The 21,969-nt window shown below is 40.7% G+C and overlaps 2 protein-coding genes across 3 annotated transcripts in view; both read left to right on the forward strand.

Moving 5' to 3' along the window:
* The window catches only part of scfd1 (sec1 family domain containing 1), a 292,319-nt gene extending 279,219 nt beyond the window's left edge, over positions 1-13,100 (forward strand). For both annotated transcript variants that reach the window (XM_072689832.1, XM_072689831.1), the window contains exons 11-25: positions 636-775; positions 1,311-1,401; positions 1,508-1,581; positions 2,041-2,122; positions 2,250-2,346; positions 3,061-3,131; positions 4,220-4,299; positions 4,426-4,488; positions 4,595-4,670; positions 6,755-6,808; positions 9,612-9,664; positions 10,260-10,293; positions 12,133-12,198; positions 12,282-12,350; positions 12,897-13,100. In XM_072689832.1, the coding sequence (XP_072545933.1) occupies positions 636-775; positions 1,311-1,401; positions 1,508-1,581; positions 2,041-2,122; positions 2,250-2,346; positions 3,061-3,131; positions 4,220-4,299; positions 4,426-4,488; positions 4,595-4,670; positions 6,755-6,808; positions 9,612-9,664; positions 10,260-10,293; positions 12,133-12,198; positions 12,282-12,350; positions 12,897-12,920 (1,074 nt within the window). In that variant the 3' untranslated portion in view covers positions 12,921-13,100. The remainder of the gene's footprint in view (positions 1-635; positions 776-1,310; positions 1,402-1,507; positions 1,582-2,040; positions 2,123-2,249; positions 2,347-3,060; positions 3,132-4,219; positions 4,300-4,425; positions 4,489-4,594; positions 4,671-6,754; positions 6,809-9,611; positions 9,665-10,259; positions 10,294-12,132; positions 12,199-12,281; positions 12,351-12,896) is intronic.
* A 932-nt stretch (positions 13,101-14,032) lies between these two features.
* Positions 14,033-17,691, forward strand: opn6b (opsin 6, group member b). The gene is made up of 6 exons (XM_072690510.1): positions 14,033-14,120; positions 14,241-14,446; positions 15,073-15,172; positions 15,658-15,762; positions 16,807-17,030; positions 17,200-17,691. Exons 1-6 carry the CDS (start codon positions 14,033-14,035, stop codon positions 17,689-17,691), a joined length of 1,215 nt encoding a protein of 404 aa, XP_072546611.1.
* The last annotated feature ends 4,278 nt before the right edge of the window (positions 17,692-21,969 follow it).

Here is a 21,969-nt window from a genome sequence, read left to right on the forward strand (position 1 = left end):
TCCCATTAATATTTCACCCAGTGACAGTCTCCTCCTTTGTAACTTCTCTGGGTTGACGCCCTTTTTTTTTTTACAGTCAGGCCGTTTCCATATGAGACTCCCGCACCTCACAAATATGATGCACACACCAGAGTGATAGTGCTGGAGATGTGTGACCATGTTGCCTTCTGGCTAAATAACAGTTTGATCCACACACTCCGTTTATATGACTGTTTTCACTGCGGCTCTGCTTCTAGATGGAGGGAATTGTTACTGTAAAAGGTAACAGCAGTATTTAAAAAAGTATTTCTTACTGTTATGGTTTAACTTTGGTGATTTAACCTGTGAATCACATGCGTCCCGACCTGTTCCTAGTTAGTGTGAGAAGCACGCGTTATGCCCCCACCAACTAATCTATTTTAGTTGACTCAGTCGTTTAGTCGCTATGCCGCTACCATTCTCACTGCAAAGAAGCTCTCCAAGCCCACTACACATTTTTAAAAAAATTTTAATGTGGATGTTTGACTGTTACCACATTAGATAAGTCACCAGAAATGTTGTGTGCAATAGCAGCCATATGCTTCCTTTTATTATATGTTGTTGTGCTGCATGTAATTTTGTCATTTTTCCCTTTCTTGGTCCTATGTGCATTTCAGGATCTGTACCTTAACAGGGTCAGTTTGGAGGAGTCCCCAGGGTCAGATGTTAGTCCCGCAGGGGCTCGACCCAAAAAGAAGAATAAGAAAAGCTATGATCTCACTGCTGCTGACAAGTTTTGGCAGAAGCACAAAGGAAGGTGAGTAGCTAGTGTTTTCGACCCTTGGATCTCTCCGTGGACTGATATGATGTAGGGTCCAGAAATGGATGTTATAATAACTTACGTAAGCACAGAAAAGCTGCACGGTATCATTTGATTTTAAGTGACGCATGAAGACGGTAGATGGAATGTTTTAAATGCTCTTTAAGTGCTCATTGCTCTGTGAGGTAGAACAGATTATGAACTTCAAAAAAACCCTGATTTCATTCAGTTTAAGTGGAAAAACATGGCTAGATAGAGCCTGAAATATTATTTTAGTGTTGTTTTTTTAGTTTGGTAAAGAACTTTAAAGAGTCTTCTACCCAGAATAATAAAAGGTAGAAGGAGAAGACAAAAGTCCTTAAATAACAGTAAAATGTGTTTAATTTGACAAAGTTCCTTTGGAACTCAGATCACGTCTACTGATTTATTGGTGTCCCCATTTGTCAATGGAATGATAACTTGAAATGAATTTTGGTCCAAAAGGGACTTCACCTGCCAGAGTTTAGTGTTGTTGCTATGTGTACTTTTTCAGCCCGTTCCCAGAGGTCGCGGAATCGGTGCAGGAAGAGTTGGATACATACAGAGCCCAAGAAGACGAGGTCAAGCGCCTCAAGAGCATCATGGTAAGTAGAAAATCACAATTTCACGTTCTGTCAAGTAAGACCAGTGCTGAGTGGTTTCTACGTGATGTATTTCTGAAACAGCTTGTTTACTTTTTGGTTTTCATAGGGTTTAGAGGGCGAGGATGAGGGCGCCATTAGCATGTTGTCGGATAACACTGCCAAACTTACCTCAGCTGTTAGGTAAGACACCCTAAAAACATAATGGCAAGCATGACAAAAACATGTTGTGTTAGAGTTGTTTGTTGACATAAGTCTATACTCGATTGCACTGTGGCACCACAGGTAGTGCACAGCTGTGTCGCACAGCTCCAAGGGCCTGGGGTTGTGGGTTTGATCCACACTCCGGTCTATCTATGAAGTTGGTGAGTTTTTTCATATGTCCGTGAGGGTTTCCCCTGGTTTCCTTCCACTTCCAAAAACACTCATGGTAGGTGAACTGGCTGTGCTAAATTGCCCGCTTGTTGGGCTGCCTTGCACCCAATGGTCCTGGGTAGGCTCCAGGCCCACCACAATCCCGACCAGGAAGAAGGGAACACATACTCTTGGTGTTTTTTCATGTTATCTGTGCTGAATGTATGAAGTAAACCGTTCTGACCTCCTAAATGCAGCTTTCTTGAAAGTGTTTCTCTCTCCAAACAGTTCTCTTCCTGAGCTTTTAGAGAAGAAAAGACTGATTGACCTCCACACCAACGTTGCCACAGCAGTTCTGGACCACATCAAGGTGAAAACTTTAATAGGAACAAGTTTTTTACATCTTTTCAATTACATTGTCTCTGCATGTTCCATGATTTTCTTAAGGCCCGCTGTTTTTCCATGACTATTGACTGACCTGTATGGTCTGCCCACAGTCTCGCAAGCTGGATGTGTACTTTGAGTATGAGGAGAAGCTAATGAGCAAATCCACTATGGACAAATCCCTTCTGGACATTATCAGTGACCCTGATGGTGAGGCTGTATGACCTATACGTGTACAGGCTTCTATTACCTTTGCTTTCACTGACAAATTCTGTTGGTTCTGCTGTGTTTTTCTTAAAATGAGTAATAAACTGTACAATTAAGTTCAATTAATGGTACTCTGCACTCTTTTGCTCCCTCATAAGCGTGTGCCTATTCTATACATTTGCAAAGTTTCCAGGAATCATTCGATCATAGGAGATCAAACAAAACAAAATGTTTGAGTAACTTATGCCCCCATCCCTTACTAGGAATTTGTTCCACCTTCTTCTTCATCCAGTTTTCTTCCCCAAAATTAGCCTCCTGAAATACATCTTGTCCCTGGAGAGAGGCGGTCAGCTTTAAAGACATTTTGTGATGCTAACAGAGGACAGAATGCGTTTTCTCTCTGGCCAGCATTGTGGGATTTTTTTTTTTTTGGTTTTGTTTTTTGTCGAGGCTTTCATGTCTTGATCTCCCCAGGCTCTTTAGGTTCATAGGTTTCTGATGAGTACACAAGCTGATCCACGGACATTAGCTATGATAATAATTAACATTAGCTTGCCAAGTTCAAAAACTATACAGAGTTGCATTGTTCTGTAGAGGCATGGATCTTGGATTTCAATGTTTCTCTCTCACAGTGGACACCTCTCTGCTCTTAAAATAAACCATGAGCTGTTACTGGACAGGAAATGTTTATGGTTGGACTTTTTTTTTTGTTGGTAGCTGGTACCCCAGAGGATAAGATGAGACTCTTCCTGATATACTACATCACGTCCCAGCAACCCCCATCTGAGGTAAGACTGCATGCTTCTGTCACCACCCCACCATCAAAGATCTCCTGTGCTATTGGTAGTTGTCCCTTTGAACAATAAAATAAACCTTGTGGGCCTGCAGCATCCTGATGATTCTGGAGGTGGCTTGTGGTACCCTATCCTGGTGTGCGCTTTCGGTAATGCAGTGGTTTATTCTAATTAGTGGTAGACGCATGGATTTCAATGTGTAGGACAGCACCAAGCCAAACACAGCATGACTTATCCTGCGATACCCTGCATGTGCTCTTAAACCATACTCTCAGACCGTCCTCAAAAGCCTTCTTGTTCTGTGGGACACATGTGGCGCAGATTTGAGGAACACTGACACCCTTTGATGCCACGGCCAAGCATTATTACTCTTGTAGCCTGATAATGCAGGATTGTTCAGCTCATGGCAAGGTCTCTCCTGTTGGACGTTACTTAACCAACCACAAGTATGGCAGTGTGACTTCCCTCTGCTCAGAGGTAGGGAGATGGAGCCAAGGGACCAAGCTGGGATGTGGATGACCCCAGACTGGCCCGCATCCAGGCTTCGCTGCCTCCACAGCAGTGACCACGGATCACCCCTAAAGTTTAGGTCCTTCTCAGCAGAGGAAGTGTTCTGAGCAGTGCTGTGGGCAGAGGACCCTGCTGTCTCCACCTATCACGTTGATCAATGCAGGCGGTTGAAGCATGTCGTCTCCAAAGGGGGATTGTGTGTTTATAGGACTAACGGCTGAAGTCAAACAGGAAATCTTTGTCCACGATTTGTGGTGTCCTTTCTTTGATCTGCGTCCTTCTGGACTGCAGCAGATTATTGTTGGCTGATGATTCGCTCAAACTCAGCCATTTTGTTGTTTGTTTTCTGAGTCAGTAATGATGCTGGTGAAATCAGAATGTCCTCCACGCTAATGTGGTGTAGACTTCACATCCTTCATATAGAAGGGTGCTGACGGAACACTAATTGCTGGTAATCTATCTCAGATCAGACGTTACATACGTATGTAAATAGTGTGCCTTGTTATTTAGTCTCCAGTAGGAATGTCAAAAGTATATATTTCCTTAAGGCTCAGACGTTTTGTTCTTTGCAGGGAGACCTCGAGCAATACAAAAAGGCTTTGATTGACGCTGGCTGTGACCTCTCCCCCTTGAACTACATTAAGCAGTGGAAGTGAGTTCTCGCCAGTGTCAGCAAACAGTTCATAATGTTCCATTACAATTTCATAGTCACTGCAGTAAATTCAGCAGAAAAATAATAAGAACAGCAGCTTTGCAACTAATATAATACATTTTCCAGGGCTTTCACAAAGATGGCAGCTGCACCGGCCAATTATGGCAACAGTGGAGTGAAACCAATGGGGTATGAATCTACACAATATTAAAATTTCACGAAAGGAATAATTTTGTTGATACAACGAAGTTTTACAAATGCAGATATTTCAGATGCCCTTCGTGTTGTTTCTCAGCCTTTTCTCCAGAGTGATGAACACTGGTTCGCAATTTGTTATGGAAGGGGTGAAGAATCTGGTGTTGAAACAACATGTGAGTACAAACCCACTGTTATGACTGAAGAGTTGTCAAGGAGGCAATCCCTCAAATATGCATGCTTACCAAAGTACCTTTCGGCTGCTAACGAGGAGAAGTGACAATACATTTGTGGATTGGCCGTATTGGCTTTCGCAGTAGGTGGCATTGTTTTTATCAAGGGTTCCTAATCTTTCTCGGCCCACGGTTCCAGACTTCTGTCAAGAAAAATACTAAACTCTAAATCTCTGAAACCTGGTGTTCCAACTTTCAGCTGAATATTGTTACTGTCATAATCATTTTTCCAGATTTTTAACTTAATGATTCTGACTGAGTCACTAATATAACAGAGAACAGTTGTATTAAGACTTGAATGTGTCCCATTAAAGTGCTTATGAAAAATAGCAATTATATTTATAAAAGTCTTATTTATGATCAGATTCTTATACATATAGGCTATAAACAGTATAAACAATTCCTACAACCTAAAACGACAAGTAATTGGATAGGAATACAGCTGTTTTTGCTTGTGAATACTAACAGTCAATAAATCAGTAATCCAGCCCACTTTGAAATAAATGTGTGTGTTGGTTAAAGTCCAAAGAGAAAAAACAGCCATGCCAGAAAAAAAATAATCAACTAAAATATTGAATGAGTGAAGTTAGGAAGTTAAGAATAACTTCCTAAGAAGTTTTTTTTAATATATCAAGAACACAATCATTGAGGTAAGTAGATTGCCCTTAAGAGAAAAATATATCGGTATGATCTTAGAGGGTTCACCACAAAGTAGTCCAAACCTTTGATAAACTATGAGAACTGAAATGACAGTTCACAATGATGTGGGAATCACATCAATATCTCCTAATAGGTACCTACAATATTTACCTGCTGAAGCACAAAGATGGAGCAGTCAGAATTTGGCACCACCAGCTTGAATCCACGAACCCAACATGCCTTGTGTAAATAGTCCAGGCTGGTGGTTGTGGGGTTATGGTATGCAATGTTAACAGAGGCTTAACCTATTTAATGGCATCTGTCCAAAAGCAAATCATTGCTGCCTTAGCAGAGTAGAATCTGGCTGCTTCATGCTCCAGGATAGAAATGTCCAGAAAATGTATTGCTATCTATATCGGTAGCATTATTTTACTTACTCTGGACAAGCATAAATTTGTATGACTGTATTAAAGGGGAGATCAGAGCCAGCATCTGATGATATCTGTAGGGTGCAACGTGTAGACCATTATCGGTTCCAAGAGATTTGTTAATTTGTCTGTTTACAAATAAAATTTTTTAAAAACAGTGACCGTTTGTTTTTTTCACTTTCCTGTAATTGTTTCCTTGTAATTCTTAAATCCAGTGTCATCAAATGTGCAGAGCATTTTCTCAATAAACAAAGATATAATTAAAACTGTGCTTAACTCACACTTCAATGAAATCCCAACCACGGTCATCATCAAATTCTTCAACCTCCAATCTGATGGTTAAGAAGCCTTTTCTTTTTTTTTTTTTTCTGTTTTTTTTCTCTTTCTCAAAATTTGCCCTTCGTCCGGAGGACTGTGTGAGCTTAAAATCCATCTACATAAATTCTCTCCCAGTCTAAGTAGTTCTTACTTAGTGGTGTTAGGTGCAGTTGTTTTTGCTCACAATGAAAAGGCAATGTTTAGCAAAGACAAACTGTTATATATTAAGAACCAGGATTTAAAAAATGCACTGGTACTTTTTCCACTACCTTCTCTGTGGGACAAAATAGGACAGTCTACGCTTTAAGTAAAAAGGGTTATGTGTGGGACTGCAAAAGAGTTCATTGACTGGTAGCAATAGTGGAACTGGTTTTGGCGCTTATTGGACTATTTGTAAAAGGTTATATGGAGAACCATTGGCAGAATGTTTTCCATCATTTCGATGTGCAGAGAACCAGTTAGGCAAAAAAAAAAAAAAAAAGTATTATTGTTGTTATTATTATATATTTGTTTTTTTAGAGAAGCATTGCTTTTCCTAAGGACTAAGCAGCATTAAAGTTCTTGGTGGTATCTTGTTAGACGTCTTTGTTGTTCTGCATTTCCCATTACTGATTAATTGTCATTCTTTTTCCTCCTGTGTAGAATTTGCCAGTTACTCGGATCTTGGACAACTTGATGGACATGAAGTCAAATCCGGTGAGCTTTCTCTGTCCACTTCCGACACTCCAGACATTCTTGTTGTTAGACACCTGAATTGATAACAAAAACTGACAACTATAATGAATAGTAAACTTGCTTCTATTTGACTGCAATTGTGGCTGCAATTACCAAAGATAAATAAAAAAGGGAATCTGGGGAAAAAAGGGGTAACTTAGCTTCTGCATTTCATGGTTGTAGCATTTTGTGTTTTTGTATCCCTTTGCTGCCTAGTTTCATTAGCTTGTAGAGTGTGCACTGCTTTTGGACACATGATTTGCCCTGTACAGAGCAGTGAAGAGGCTCTTTCAGGATCTCAGAAAGGGCACAGTGCAGGCAATCTGATCTGCACTTTTAAGGCGCACCGTCTCAACCAGGGAACACCTGTAGAGAGAGAACAGGGAGAGGAGGGGGAAGGAAAGGAGGAGGGAAGAAGAGAAGTGAGATGAGTAGAGCGAGCTTACAGTGAGCAGACACTAAAGTATTCGGTTTCTGGAGCTCAGGGATTTGGAATAGTTCCATTAGCTTCTCTTTAAAAAGTTTCTTCTACGTACAAGTTCTGTATAATTGTGTAGTAATGATCCTCTCTGGAGTCTGAGCTCGCTGTGTGTATTTAAAAGGTTTAGGTTTGTTGGCAGTCATGCCAAAATTGCATTGGCCAGACCGCCCAATTTCTTTAAAAAGCAAGCATGGTGTGTCAAAGTGACCATCCAGCTCCACTCTAGTGGGATGCAAAAGAGTGACTAAATAAAAAGAGCTAGGTAGAATAGTTGAATACAGCTTGGGAAGTGAACTGCTGGCGGAAATGATTTTTTTTTCTGTAAATATTAGTCACTTCAAAAATATTGAATAGTGGCATGTGAAAAGCATTAGACTTTTAAAGTCTCAATAGGATTGGTTAGGCAGGTAGGAATCAAAAATGAAAGATTCCACTCTAGTGTATTAAAGTTACAAGTAGCCAAATAATCAGAGAGTGGTAGTGCACTGTTTTCCTATGCAGTGTTGCTTACTTAAAACATCATCTGCATAGAATTGTCATCAGAAGGCAACCTTACCTGTGATTCAAGTCAACATATGAAGTATGCAAAACAATATCAAGGCAATACAGTTTGGCATCTTGGAAACCAGTGCTGTGAATTGATGAAATAAATGACGCAGAATGACTCGCGACCCCCTGGCCATAATGATGGAGCATTAGACCACTGAACCCCCTAAAATCAACAAATTATATAATGAGGATTGTATCTTGATTTGCTGCTTAGAATTATATAGATTGGAAATAAGTGTGTGCATTTGAACCCTGTGCTGTCCTTAAATCCTCATGCAACAGAAATGAAGCTTTTAAACAGAGTGTGCTTGGTCAAGCAAGTTCCGAACGTCTCTGTGTATGTACCCCATGAGCTTTGTGTTGGTAGAGAAATTTCCCTTTAGCACATTGGTTCTTTTCAAGTTGTTCTTGGACCGTTTTAAAGGGAAAATCTGCCTTTGAAAATGTCTCGAACTGCCGAGGTTGTGTGGGGGGAATGATTGATGCTGATCTTTTATAAATGTGGAATTGTGCAAAAAGGATATGATGTGGCGAATCCTCGACACCCTTTCCAGTAATAAGACTTCTGGAACTCTTCCCAAATAAAACTTCAAGAGCGTGCTCTCTAGAAGCACGCTACTCCCTAGACATATTCTCAGCTAATGTTATGGTCTCACCCTGTAAAGGTTTAATTCTGGAACTCAACACCTCCTCTTATCTCTTGTAGTGTGTTGTATATATTTCTCTTGTAGTAAATATATGTAACACACTACAAGAGATAAGAGGAGGTGTTGAGTTCCAGAATTAAACCTTTACGTGTGTGTGTGTGTGTGTGTGTGTGTATGTGTATATGTGTGAGTGTGTGTGTGTGTGTATATATATATATATATATATATATATATATATATATATATATATACACACACCACTAACCTCTTAGGTTCTTACTCTGTGACACTAAGAACTTCTGAAAACACCCTCATCACCTTGCTCTTTCAAAAAGCTCCAGTGGAAAGATTACCAGATCTCATTACAGACTGGAAATGCTTCTGTCCGAACCCAGCATCCCTCCCCACCCTGACCATACGCTTGAATCGGACATAACAATATTATCATTTTCTCAGCTACTGGAGTTACAGAGCCCTGTACAATACAGCTCTTGTTGATGGGGGGAAGCGGAGGCAGGGAGCTAGATCCTACAGTCTCTGCCCCCTCGTCAGATGGTCCTCTCAGAGCCGCGTTTTATCGACCTGGAGCGTCCATGAAAACAATAGTGGCGGGCTCTAAGAGCTGTGTTCCCGACTTGTTATTAGCGTTAGCCATTGCCCAGCGAAGGAGTAAACTGATAGCACAAAAATCTGGAGCATTTAGGCCTTTGGAAGCACCCATGGTGCTCCTCTTTCAGTGAGTATTTCTTCTTGTGGTGAAGTATGTGCTGGAGTGTCAGGCCTGCCTGGCCAAGCTGACTGAGGTCCTGTGGGAGATGAGACAGGCTTGGCCATGGCCAGTAGGGAGGATGAATATGGAGGACCAAAGCCATCGTCCGCCGTCTTCTGAGACAGCTCTCTCAAATTGCGTAAATAAGCCAAGCGGTAGTGTCTGAGTTTTTCTGCTGAATTCTGCTATTTGTGGGTCATCACCCCTGGACAAATGGTTGCCGGGAATCATTAGAATCTTCTCGATAAAGGATTAGTACAGACTAATGAGAGTGGCTTTTTTAAGCTGTTACTTGGTTTGTGTGTTGCATGTTGCTCATTCTGTGCTCTGTTTTTGTAGGAGACTGATGACTACAGGTACTTCGATCCAAAGATGCTCCGCGGCAGTGAAAGGTATAAGGGTTTGGGGGTAGTTTTGACAACCATTTCCGTTTGCTGGCGTCAAATCTGTATATTTTATCTAAGCCATGTTTCTCCCCCCCCCCCCCCAATATTATGATAAGACCATTGGAATTTAAAGCACAGTTATATCTTTGTTACATATACATCATACAAGGCAAATTTTAAGTTAAGAAAGCAAGCATCCTGCCAAGATATTTTTAGAGTATTACGGTATGAAAACATCTTCTGATGCTTATCTAGGGCACATCGGCAGTGATGTTACCTGGGGTCCTTGGATGTTTCGGGTCTTTTGGGTCTTTCAACATAAGATGCCCTCACATAGGCAACCCGGCTGGGGTTGATCAGGCCTCAGCTTGTGCACTAGAAGCTGCCTCCCACAAATAAACTTGATTCAGAGCCATCTATAGGCTTTCTCTTTTTCCTTGTGTTACTGTAGATGACTTTCCTCTTTCTCTAACCTGGAATGCCCAGTGCAGAATATGCCCAGTCGCAGATATCATTTTTATTATTGTGTTAGCTGTGTTTACACACCACCAACATAAAATGAACAAATGAATTAATTCCTCTTTTTATTTTACCTTTCCAGCTCCATTCCGAGAAACAAGAACCCATTTCTGGAGGTAAGCTTGAACAGTCTATAATAGTTTACTCTTGGGGCAAAGTGGACAGGTTTAGGACGTTAAGACGTGAGTTATGCGATCATAAGTATCTGGACAGTGACCCAATTTTTCTAAATTTTGCCTCTATACACAACGTTAATGGATTTGAAATATTGCAGTCCATTTTGCATTAACTGTTTGGGAACTTTTTTACACAGTCCCTCCATTTTACTAGTCCAGAAGTAATTGGACAAATAACTGCCAAGCAGTTTTATGACCACATGTGGCCTGTTGCCTCATCAAACCACATATGGAGGTTCACTACCATGAACAGGACTGCTTACAAAATGTAAACATTTATATGAGTGGTCATTGTTCTGTGTGTTTGGAAACTAAAGGCCTTTTCTTTTTCTTTCTTTCTTTTTTATTTATTTATTTATTTATTTTACACAGTTCCTCCATTTTCACTGGCTCAAAAGTAATTGAACAAATAACTGGCAAGCAGTTTCATGGCCAGGTGTGTTCTGTTGCCGTAACCAAGCATAACATCCAAGAACAAAAAGGTCAGATCAGACTCATAGAAAACAATAAAAACAAAAAGCCTGCCCAGATCTGCCCAGTGTTTAGGGCATCTAAACCGAATTGGAGATCAAAATAAAGTGCTCATAATCTGAACCCTTCCACATCAACTGTCAAAAATGGTGGAGGCTGTGTTATGGCATGGGCATGTATGCCTGCCAATGAAACAAAGACACTGGTGTTTTGTTTTTTTTTTGTTTTTTTTAATAAACATACTGCAAAAGCTACCCAAAAGCTTCTTAATGCAAAGAAATTGCATGTTCTTAAATTACCTAATTAAGCTGCTTTTTACTTACTGAAGACCAAACTAAAGGCACAAACACGCAGCAACTGAGGGTGACTGCAGTAAACGCCTGGCAAAGAACCTCAAGGGTGGAAACTCTGTTTGATGATATGCAGGGTTTCCATTGTCATTGACTGCCATGGATTCGCATCCAAGTATTAAAATGAATCCTTATATTTAAATTTGTTAAAAGTAATTGTCCTGTTACCGTAAAATGGAGGAAACATATATATCTGTAATTCATAAATAATTAGTGCAATATTTTAAAAGTTAAAAGTCTACACGTCAATCACATATTAGGCTTTATTTTATATTCATTGTGGTGGTATAGTAATAACAATAACAAAATACAAAAATTATGTCACTGACCAAATACTTATGGACTTCATTCATCATGAAGAATAAACACAGTCATGGGCTTGAGTTTGCCCTCTGGTGTCTAACCTGGACTCCTACATTTGGAACTGTATAGCATCAAAAGAGGTTTCTTTTTTTCCATGATCTGTGTCTCTTTAATCAAAGCAGAGTACTTTTCAAAGTTAACAATTTTGCTTGCTCTCTTTTATGTGTGTGTGTGTGTGTGTGTGTGTGTGTGTGTGTGTGTGTGTGTGTGTGATTTTGGCGCATGGCTACTGTGATCTGGGAGTGGCTGAATGTTAATCTGCGCTCAGGTAGTGCAGAAGGCCTTCTGTTCTCTGTCCTGAGCTCTGGATTAGGCCCTGCTGCTCAACGGATAATAAAGAGGCCTAAATCCTGCTTTTTGGAATGGCACTGATGTCGAATGGCTACGGCCAATTTGTTTTCCTAAAAGAAAAGTGTAAATAATAAATATAAAAGGGTCTACACAGTATTGAACAGGAGATTTTTAAGATTCTTTAAGATGCAGAACCATGTACAAACCCCATACTGAGGTTCTACATAATAGAGAACAGTGATTAAAAATGTAAACAGTTCTAGGAGTTGTCTATGAGTTATGAAATCTGTGCATTATTTTACAGGCTATTGTGTTTGTCGTTGGTGGAGGCAACTATATAGAATACCAGAATCTTGTTGATTACGCAAAGGTATGCTCTTAAAGTGCTAAATGACTTTGTTGTTACCAATGATTGATAAAGGTGATGATTTTTTGGTTTGGGTTTTTTTGCAGGCCAAACAGGGGAAGAAAGTGCTGTACGGCTGTAGTGAGCTGTTCAGTGCGGCACAGTTCATTAAACAGGTATCTCTCTTAGCATGTAGAAGACTGCACCACTACACACTGGCTGTATGTATGGCTGTACTCGTGTCAGTTTGCGTCACAGTTGAGCTGAGGATGACGAGTAACAAAAATATCTCAAATTCATGGACTAAACGCATTCAAAATTAAGTGCCACTGACTGAGAGCGCTGGAACGACACTGCTCCAAGCGCACTGGAATGCTTTTTGCCTTCCTAAGCAAATCTTTCTTAGCGCACTTTGTCTTAACAAAGCTGACACCAAGTCATAACGTGTCAGTCCTTCAGTAAATATTTTCATCAGTTTTGCCCATTTTTGTCCTCACCTGTATATTTACCTCCTTCCCACTCTCTGAACGAGTAAACACTTATCATGTCTCTTTCCTTCTTTATCATTTTTCTATGTAGCATGAAGGCTAAAATACTACCCAGTGTGTAAAGCAGTACTTTGTACTGCTTGTATTTGTTTAAGCATTTAAATTGAATCACTTTTCAGTGTCTGCGAGACATTTGGTGACAGGCTTGTTCACATCATTCTCATTTCTCCACAGCTCTCCCAGCTGGGTCAGAAGTAGGACACGCCCTGGGTCCCAATTTTCCAGCATTTAAATCCGCAATCAGATCCTCTTCATACAACATTGTCCTTCTAACAGCAGAGTTGCTGATATTCCATGTACTTTCTAATCTTTTATTTAATGAAATCGCTTGGTTAACTCTCTCAACAATAAAGTTTAACAGTCTTACACAAAACCTCACCCATGTTTCTGTGCATTTCTTGCCCACTCACTGGTCCATATGCGCTGCAGCTGGCTAATTTTGCTAGATGTTAGAAATAACTATGGTTCCATGCTTCTTGCCATCAGCAGCTTAAATCAGAGAGGGCACGATTGGCCTTGCTTTCTCAGGGAGGGTTGATGGCACCTCCTTCTTTTCATATCACTTCTAGTGGGATGTTGGTCAGCACATGCATCTGTTAGCTGTTGTAGCCGAGCTGGGGAGCTTTCCTCCGAGCGACTACCTAGCAATGCTGCAAGTGCAGCAGTTTGAAAAGAGGCGTTGTGGACGAAACGTGCTAGTCTTCATACTCCTAGTTTTGAGGGCTTTGCTAGTGATCAGGCTTCACACGAATGGGGATTGGGCCTTCCAAATTGGGTAGAAAATGGGGTACAGTTAGTAATTAATAATAAAAAAAATAGATAAATTGATGATGAAGAGAAGCATTTTGAGAGTGTAAATTTATGAGAAGATAAATAGAAAGCGTCCTGGTCCTAGCAACATATTTACATGTTAGTAGCTGACAGACTTGCTGACATCTGAGGAGTCAGACAGCAGAGCTAAGTGTCTTAAGTGATTTGACGGCAGGGACTGACGCTGTCCCAGACGATCTCTATGCTTAACGGGATTAGGAAAGTAGCACATTGTCCGTAATCTCAGATGCAGTGTGATGTTCTGTTACAGTTTGGTCAGCTTTAGCTCCTCAATTAAGAGCAGTGTGTCTGTAGGCGGACAGCTTGACTGGTCACATCTTTCATCTGATGAACGTGCGGACAGAGCTTCATCACAGTAGTCTTTACCAAGAAGATGACCGCAAGATTGTGAAACCCAGCGCAGTGGAAACTGGAGCCTGAGTTCAGCCTAATTTAAGGAGTGCAGACATTACTTTATTTCTTTTAAAAAAAACAAAAACATGAATTTGCTCGAATTCTCAAATGTTACAAAGTATCGCGTTTCAGAGGGAGGAGAGACAGCCATTGGCGTGTATTTGGTTTTGCTGGGTAATATTGCAGAGATTGTACTGTGTTTTAGTGTCTGATTTGTTTAACCATTTATTTCCCAAAGGGTTTCTTTGGAAAACCGGGGAATTTTTAATGTGTGGGTTTCTCTCATTTTGATAGGCTGGCTCTCGTGGATTGGAAATGGAGTTGTAATATTAATGTTGACCAAGCAGTGGAAGTCTCTTGAACCGCAGGACTTCTTAACACTTAACCTTGCAGTGTCTGATGCTAGTATTGCCATTTTTGGGTATTCTCGTGGAATTCTCGAAGTTTTTGATGTGTTCAAGGATGAGGGGTACCTTGTTCGGACATTTTGGACATGTAAGGTAAGCAGAATTTTTTTACCTACAGATTTTATGCCAAAAATAATGAATAACAAAATTTGAAAAGAATTTGCATAATTTTCTGTGTAAAAGACTTTTTGTATTGCTCTGTCAAAACAATAGATGTTTTTGTTTACCTTACAACCTTACCTTACCTTACAATGTAAAATTGGAAAAAAAAAATATTTCACCGGGTATCTTTAAAGTAATATATAAATAATACATATATAATCCTTTCCAGTTCTCACCACTGGTAATAAATGATGAAATTTCCAGCCTTGCAGTTGTAAAAATATGGAAACATATATTTATGCCTGTTGTTGTTATTTATTAATATCTTAGCAATATCATAGCATGACCTTTACTCAAGAAGCTTGTCCTTTCCACTTCAGTATCTGATAAGCATGTCATCACACTGACAGTGTTATGAGGGGAGGGGTGAAGCCATAGCTGTATCATTTGAGCTCATTCCAGCACACAGGCATGTGCACAGTTATCCTCTAATCTTGCTGGCTTGCTTCTCGGGGGACTGGTTAGTGGGCGATGACACACGTTCGGGCAATTACAGCCTTCTGCTGGCAGAGAAAAGCCATAAAGTCAAGCTGCATGAGATGTTGTATCTTGGCCAGGTGGACGGCTTCTTGATCCTGCTCTTTGGCCTCATCAGCATCAACACGTTGACGGCCATCAGCATCATCCGCTACATCAAAGGGTGCCAGCCTCAGCACGGTATGCCCCAGCTCTGCCAAGCCTACAGACGCCACAGTTTTGAGTTCCCACCACTTAGTCCAGGTGCTCAGGGTGGCTGGGGTCAATAAGGCCTATGTTAAGGCCCAGCCGTGTTGACTGACCTACCCTATTCTAGAGGTCCTCCCCATGTATATAGCCCAAACCTTCCCTTCATTCTTTTACCCTGCCTCCTTGCTCTGTCCTTCGGTAGCAGGTACCCGACCCTGCCCATTTGTCCTGCTTAAACCTTATATTCAGATTGCAGACATGACCAAATTTCCTTTTCCTTTTGTGGTCAACGGTTAAACTGCAAATTTGTCTTAACCTGAAAACCTCTGCAAGAGCTAAGTCTCTGATTAATTGGTGGATATGTGTTTTCAGTCTCGTGTAAATATCAGATCGTATTTGGCTGTACAAATGGTACATAAATCAGCGTACACTGGAGTGCAGCCTTGCTGATGCAAGTGTTTGGTCTTGTCCTTCAGCTCATCACATCAACAAGTGTCGGGTTGGCCTTGTCATAGCTGCTGTCTGGCTTTTCTCTTTGTTCTGGGCGGGAGCACCACTCCTGGGCTGGGGCAATTACAGAGGTATGACCTGGTTTATCAAAGTGTGATCGCTGCAATCAACTGTTTATCTTTGTAAAAAAAAAATGGCAGTGATGTCACTATAAGGTCTTTTGTTAGAGCTGTAAATATCAGGGGAAAAAATACATGCAGATTTCTAGCAGTGTGTTTGCGCTTACCACTACCACTAAATCACATGGGCACATTTTTGCCTTTCTAGATTAAACATAGACATTTAAAGCCTGTAAATGATAATCCATGTTTTATGTCTTTATAATTTGTATTTGTTGTTTAGTTTAGTTCAGGTTTCTTATATATATGTCTAACAATTGAGTGAGGTTAAATACTTAGATTAGGGTACTGCTGGTTTTCACAGTCAAATGATATATCAAGGCCAAGAGAGCATAGAGTCTGGTTCTTCAATTATGGCCTTGGTGTCCCAGTGTCCAGCACGTTTGGTGATTTCCATGCTCAAACACACCTGATTTAACTCCTGAGGCTTGATAATTGTTTGAACAGGGAAATTTCCTCTAGAATATTTAATGCTGCCTTCAAGCCCCTTTTCAGACCTTCCTGCTTGCAACTTAAAAGTAGCTCATTTAATACACAGAAAGTAAGTTAATTTTGCATTATTGCCAAAAAAAGACTGGATGTGCTGAAGGATCAGGGGATGTTGTTAATGCTATATTTCCATGCTTGAAGGCAGTATAAGAGCCTTTGACGTAGAGTGTTTTTTTTGTTGTTGTAACTAATGTTGATTTCAGTTCTTTTTTATGAGGCATAAATATGGGCCATTGTGCATGAAATCACTCCAGTTCCTGAAGGCCTAACCAATGGGACAGCTCAATGAAAAACCAAGAGGATCGTTTTGCATTTGCCGCTTTAAGATCATTCAAGATCATCCTTTTGATTCCAACCAAAATTTGATAAAATTATATTACTTTTCATAAAACTGAACAAAAAATGACAGGTATTTTGAAATTCCAGACATTGTTAGGCCTTCTCTGATGGCCTAAAAGGTCCTAAGGGGTTCTCTACTGGTAAAAGGACATCTTTGTGTATGTGTAGCCCGCAGATATGGAACCTGTGAAATTGACTGGACCCAGGCCAGGTTCGCCATGGCAGTCAAGCTTTATGTCCTTGGCATTTTCTTCTTCAACTTCTTCGTGCCAATCACAGTCATAGTGTTCACATATGTGTCCATCATCCGCATGGTCAACTCCAGCCACAAGACCAGCAGAGGAGGGGAAGTCAGCGAGAGACAAAGAAAAATTGAGCGCAGCATTACACGGGTAAGAGGCCTTTTTCAGAGACCTCTTTTCAGCCTGATCTTGTCTCTGGCTTGTGAATCTCTTTATCATTTACCTTTGTTTTATGCAAGTCTTCTGTCACAGCATTGTTTCATTATTTTGCTTCCTTTCATGAACGTGAACTTCACTGATTAATTCCCCCCACTTTTAGGTGTCCCTCTTTCTGTGTGCAGCCTTCCTGTTGGCCTGGTCCCCATACGCGGTTATCTCCATGTGGTCCGCCTGGGGTTACCAAGTACCCCCGCTCAACGGTATCCTGGCTAGCCTTTTTGCCAAGTCAGCAAGTTTCTACAATCCTTTCATTTACGTTGGCATGAGCTCCAAGTTCCGGAAGGATCTGCAGGCTCTGTTCCCCTGCCTGAGACCTGGCTCAGCTCAGAGCGCCACCCCACGAGTGCCACTGGTGGCCCAGCCTGATGATGTGCAGCTCTGTCTAGAGCACTTCAAGGAGGACGAAGTAGAGAACCCAGACTCTGGGGTGGAGATGTGCCGTAGTGAAAGTGCCAGAAACAGTGCTCAGGAGGACAGACAGGAGAGCCCACCTCAGGTGGACACACAGGGTAGTCACTTACCGGGGCAAAGTGACGAGAGGGTCCCCTCCCAAGCATTTCTGAGAAAATCCAGCGACTCTGGAAGACTGTGAGATTAGTTTTTGTTGCTGTACTGTTGACGGGGGACACATCTCTGAATAGACTGGGTTTTGCTTTTAACTGTAAGCTTTTTTTTATTTTATTTGATCAGTTGTATCTGTAATATTTGTATATATTAACTGTCTTTATACATTTTAATGTAAGAAATGGGGATGACTGATAATAAAACATCTGCTTTGAGTCTATTCCGTGATCCAAGGATACAAAATCCCATACTGGCCTTGACGGACATTAACAGTAGGTGTCCAACTCTCCGAAGCTTTGCTAGTTAAACAATCTCTGCTGTCCTTTGCAGTAAGTTGAGCCTTATTACACGGATGGCCGCTAGACAGATAAACCTTAGCAGGTGTGTATAACCTGGACGTCTGCCTGTTCTGCTTCAGGTCCCATTGTAAGACGTTACTTTGAGAGACGTTAAGCTTTGAGAAATGTGAATAATCAGTTGCACATTTTCAGCAGATAAAAAGCGTGTTTTTAGTGGTTTACATTATATCAACTATGCGTTATTTATTAAGCGTTTAATTATGTGTCAACACAACGGCATCTGATTCTTTTAAACTCTTTTTAAACAAAGTGTTAACATACACAAATGTCGGACCAGTTCAGGAATGATGTTACATCATGGAAAGCAGCAGTGGTTTAATACTAAATGTTATAAACTACATTAGCATTTCTCAATATATTACTAAATAGCGTAACTGTGATACACCAGGCAGTCCATTAAAAACACATTGGTAAATTAATAATGTGACATGGTTCAAATTAGCCTAGATTATTTTGACCAAAATGATTTACTTTTGTAGTATAAAGACTTTTAAGAATTTATAAAGACTAAAGAATTTATCAAAGCATCAAAATAAATGAAAGACTGTTACAAACAATAGAGCAAAAGCCCCTATAAGCTCATAAACTATATACACTTTAAGTGTGAAAAAATTATACTGTGAATTAAACACACATCCATGCCTGGTAGTTCTGATTGAATGGTATCTTGAAATTGTTTTAAAAAAAATGTGTGTGAAAATGTGTGTTTTACAAAAAGAAAAACATTTATATTATTGTATCTACAATATAAAAGCTATGTTTTAATACTATTTAATGTGAGCTTAAATTATATGTTGTCATAGCTAAACCTTATAGACAAGCTAATTGAGAAGGGACTGAGAAGGGATTAGGGAACAGCAGCTAGAACCACTGGAATGGGAACTAGAATATCTGGAACCAGTGGCAAGGGGACTGGAGCATGTGGAACTGCTGGCATGTTGAGTCATTACTCAACATGCCAGCAGTTCCACATGCTCCAGTCCCCATGCCAAGGGCCAGAATCTTGGTGCCCTCCAGAGCACTGTGCGGTGGCGTAGAGGCAGGTGACGGCTCAATGGTGTTCTCTGAAGCACCAGGAGTTGCTGCTGAGACACGTGTAAGATTCAGAGACTCTGTGAGACAGAATAGCCCCGCATTGGCAAAATCCACCATGGTTAACAAAGCAACCAGGCTAGAAGGGTCTTCAGCCCTACTAACTGCAACAATGTCTGCCTCCACTGGAGTCCTCCAGGGTGAGCAACCAGTGGAGGTCCCCAGCAGGTGTTGCCACAGATGTTATGCTAAAGAATTCTGAGGCAGTGCTCCTTTGTTATTACATACACTTTGTGCAACATAGCAGTTCCACTGGAAGCAAAGAAGCCCCAGAGCATGATGCTACCACCGCCATGTTTAACAGTAGGTACAGTATTCCTGCCTCACTCCTCTAAACACACCTCTCGCATAATTGCTGTCTCATCTGACCATAACACTTATCTCCAGAAGGCTGCACACTTTAGTGTGTTTTTTTTTTGGGTGGAAGCTGCTTAGTCCATGGAGTAAAAAACTTGTTTGTCTTTAGACAGGGACACTGGCGTTCCAGCAGCATCCTGTTCATGAAAGTCCTGTGTCTTGAAAGTTCTTGGAATGTTTCTGTCCATCCAAAACTATTTTATTTCTCAGCAGAAGGCGACAGTTTGGTTATTCTTCTAGACCTTGGCAAATGGGCAACACCTCCCAATAACTTGTACTGATTATCCTGGAAACTAATGTTGTACAGAAATGGCTCTAAGAGACATTCACAACTTTCTCTGACTGGATTTTGGGAAAGTTTCAACAATGTTAAACCATATAACTCCTCTGCTTCGTTCTCTTCACTGGCTTCCTGTAGCTGCTGCCTACATCAGATTTAAAACTCTGACGCTGGCCTATAAAGCCAAAAATGGACCAGCCCCTCCGGACTTGATGGTAATGGTTAAAAGCATCAGATCAGTACCAAGAGCCTTTCGAGCTACAAATATGACTCGGCTTGACCCATCATCCATTAAGATCCACGGAAAACAAGTGTCCAGGCTTTTTTCTGTCCTGGCACCAAAGTGGTGGAACGAACTTCCCCTGGGTGTCCGAACAGCAGAGTCGCTCGCTGTCTTCAAATGCTGATTGAAGACCCATTTCTACTTGGATGAAGTGTAGTGTTGAGTATTACGGTCTCCATACTGACTTTTGTGTTTAATAGTATCTAATCTTAGAGGTATCTTTTGGATCCTAGTCTATAAAAACTAGCTAAGGGTATTGTCTAAGTAATCAGTGAATCACTTTTGCAAACTACTCTGTATAAAGACATCTGCTAAATGCCTTTAATGTAAATGTAAATGTAGGTCAATAAAAAGCCCAGTATCGCCATGACCCTCCTGTCTATGAAGAGTGTATGATAACTGTAGCTAGTGGATCCAATCTTGTATATATATAAAAAAGCAATAACTTAATATATGAGTAAACTAAATAAATGGACAGAATTTTAGTTGACTGACAATGCCTAGGTACACTTGGCCAACTGGAATATAAGCTAATCGCCTGGGCTTAAATGCACAAAATGCTGAAAATTACTAGCGGATCCATTTTTAATTATATGTTATAATAATAATCCTCCTTAAAAGAAATAACTGCTGTTCATCTGAAATCTGTCTCTTCTTTATTTGATCATTTCTTAAACTGCATGTAAAACTGAATGTTTTCATTTTTTGTGTTTAATTAAAGGTTTTCATTATTTTCATATTTCAAAATTAATATTTTGGTGGACTTATTAAGGTGTTTTTCTCCAATATTATGTAGAGAAATGCAGAGCAGTTATTAAAGCTTTTTAGTGCAGCTGGATGTTGGCTTTTGTGCAGCCCTTCTGACAGCAGCATTAATGAGGGGGCAGTGTTGTAAGAACGTGGCCCTCTGTGACCCTCTCCTGCTAATGTGGGAAATGTCCTTCCTTTGCCCTGTGCTGAACATTGTGGGAAATTACGCTGCTCAAGCACTGAGGCTCAACAAAGCAGATTATCCAGTCATAAAACGATGGAAAATAAAGTAGAATACAAAGGAATACATGCAGGTTTATGAATTATTAGGTGGCTGTATAATGCGAACTGACAAAGAGGTAAACAGAAGGTAATTACAGTTAGACAGTCAGACAGGAGATCTGTATCTGATGTAAGGCTCTATAAGGCTGCCGTTGAACTGCACATGCGTCAAGTGTGCGTCATATTCCACACTCCAAACCAGATCGGGGCCCCAAACTGAGTTGGGAACAGGTTGCGGTTCAAACAGAATGGAACAGAACAAATGTATCATGTGTGAATAATCCTCTAAGACATTAATTGGGGGGATGACATGACTTGCAATCTTTCTCTGTGCTTATTTCAGGGGCGAGTCATTAAATCCTTTTAGACATTATTGTTCAAAAGTCCTTACGTAACACCATCCTGAAAAATAACACAGCGTACCAAATTTAACTGGAGTTTCCATTGCAGGTAAGCCGCTGAACATTTTACTGGCCATAATGAAGAAGGACAGGCACACAGTAACAAATTAGGAGGCCTCCACCGGTGACAAATCGAAGCTGGGCTGTCAAAAGCCTGGTACACAAACACAGCAAGTACCCGCAAATCAAGACGGCCTCTCCAGATCCTCTCCTGAACGAAGCTCAGCTTTTTGAAGAGCAAATTCGTATTCTTTAGACCCATCTACTCATCTTCTGTCCTCCCACATTTTTTATTTTTCTTTCTTGCTCTGCGGATTTTCGCATGTGGGACACAGGGCATACGGAGCCCTCTCATCCAGAAAAGCAGACACAATATCTAAACTCTTTTATGGTAATGGTGAAATACAGTATATCCTGGCTAATGGATTTCGATGCAGAGTGAAATGTAACTTTTATTTTGGGAAAATAGATTCCTCATCCTCTCCGACAAATCTGGGCTCCA

This window comes from Salminus brasiliensis, chromosome 10 (genome assembly GCF_030463535.1).
Source record: "Salminus brasiliensis chromosome 10, fSalBra1.hap2, whole genome shotgun sequence".
Lineage (NCBI taxonomy): Eukaryota > Metazoa > Chordata > Actinopteri > Characiformes > Bryconidae > Salminus > Salminus brasiliensis.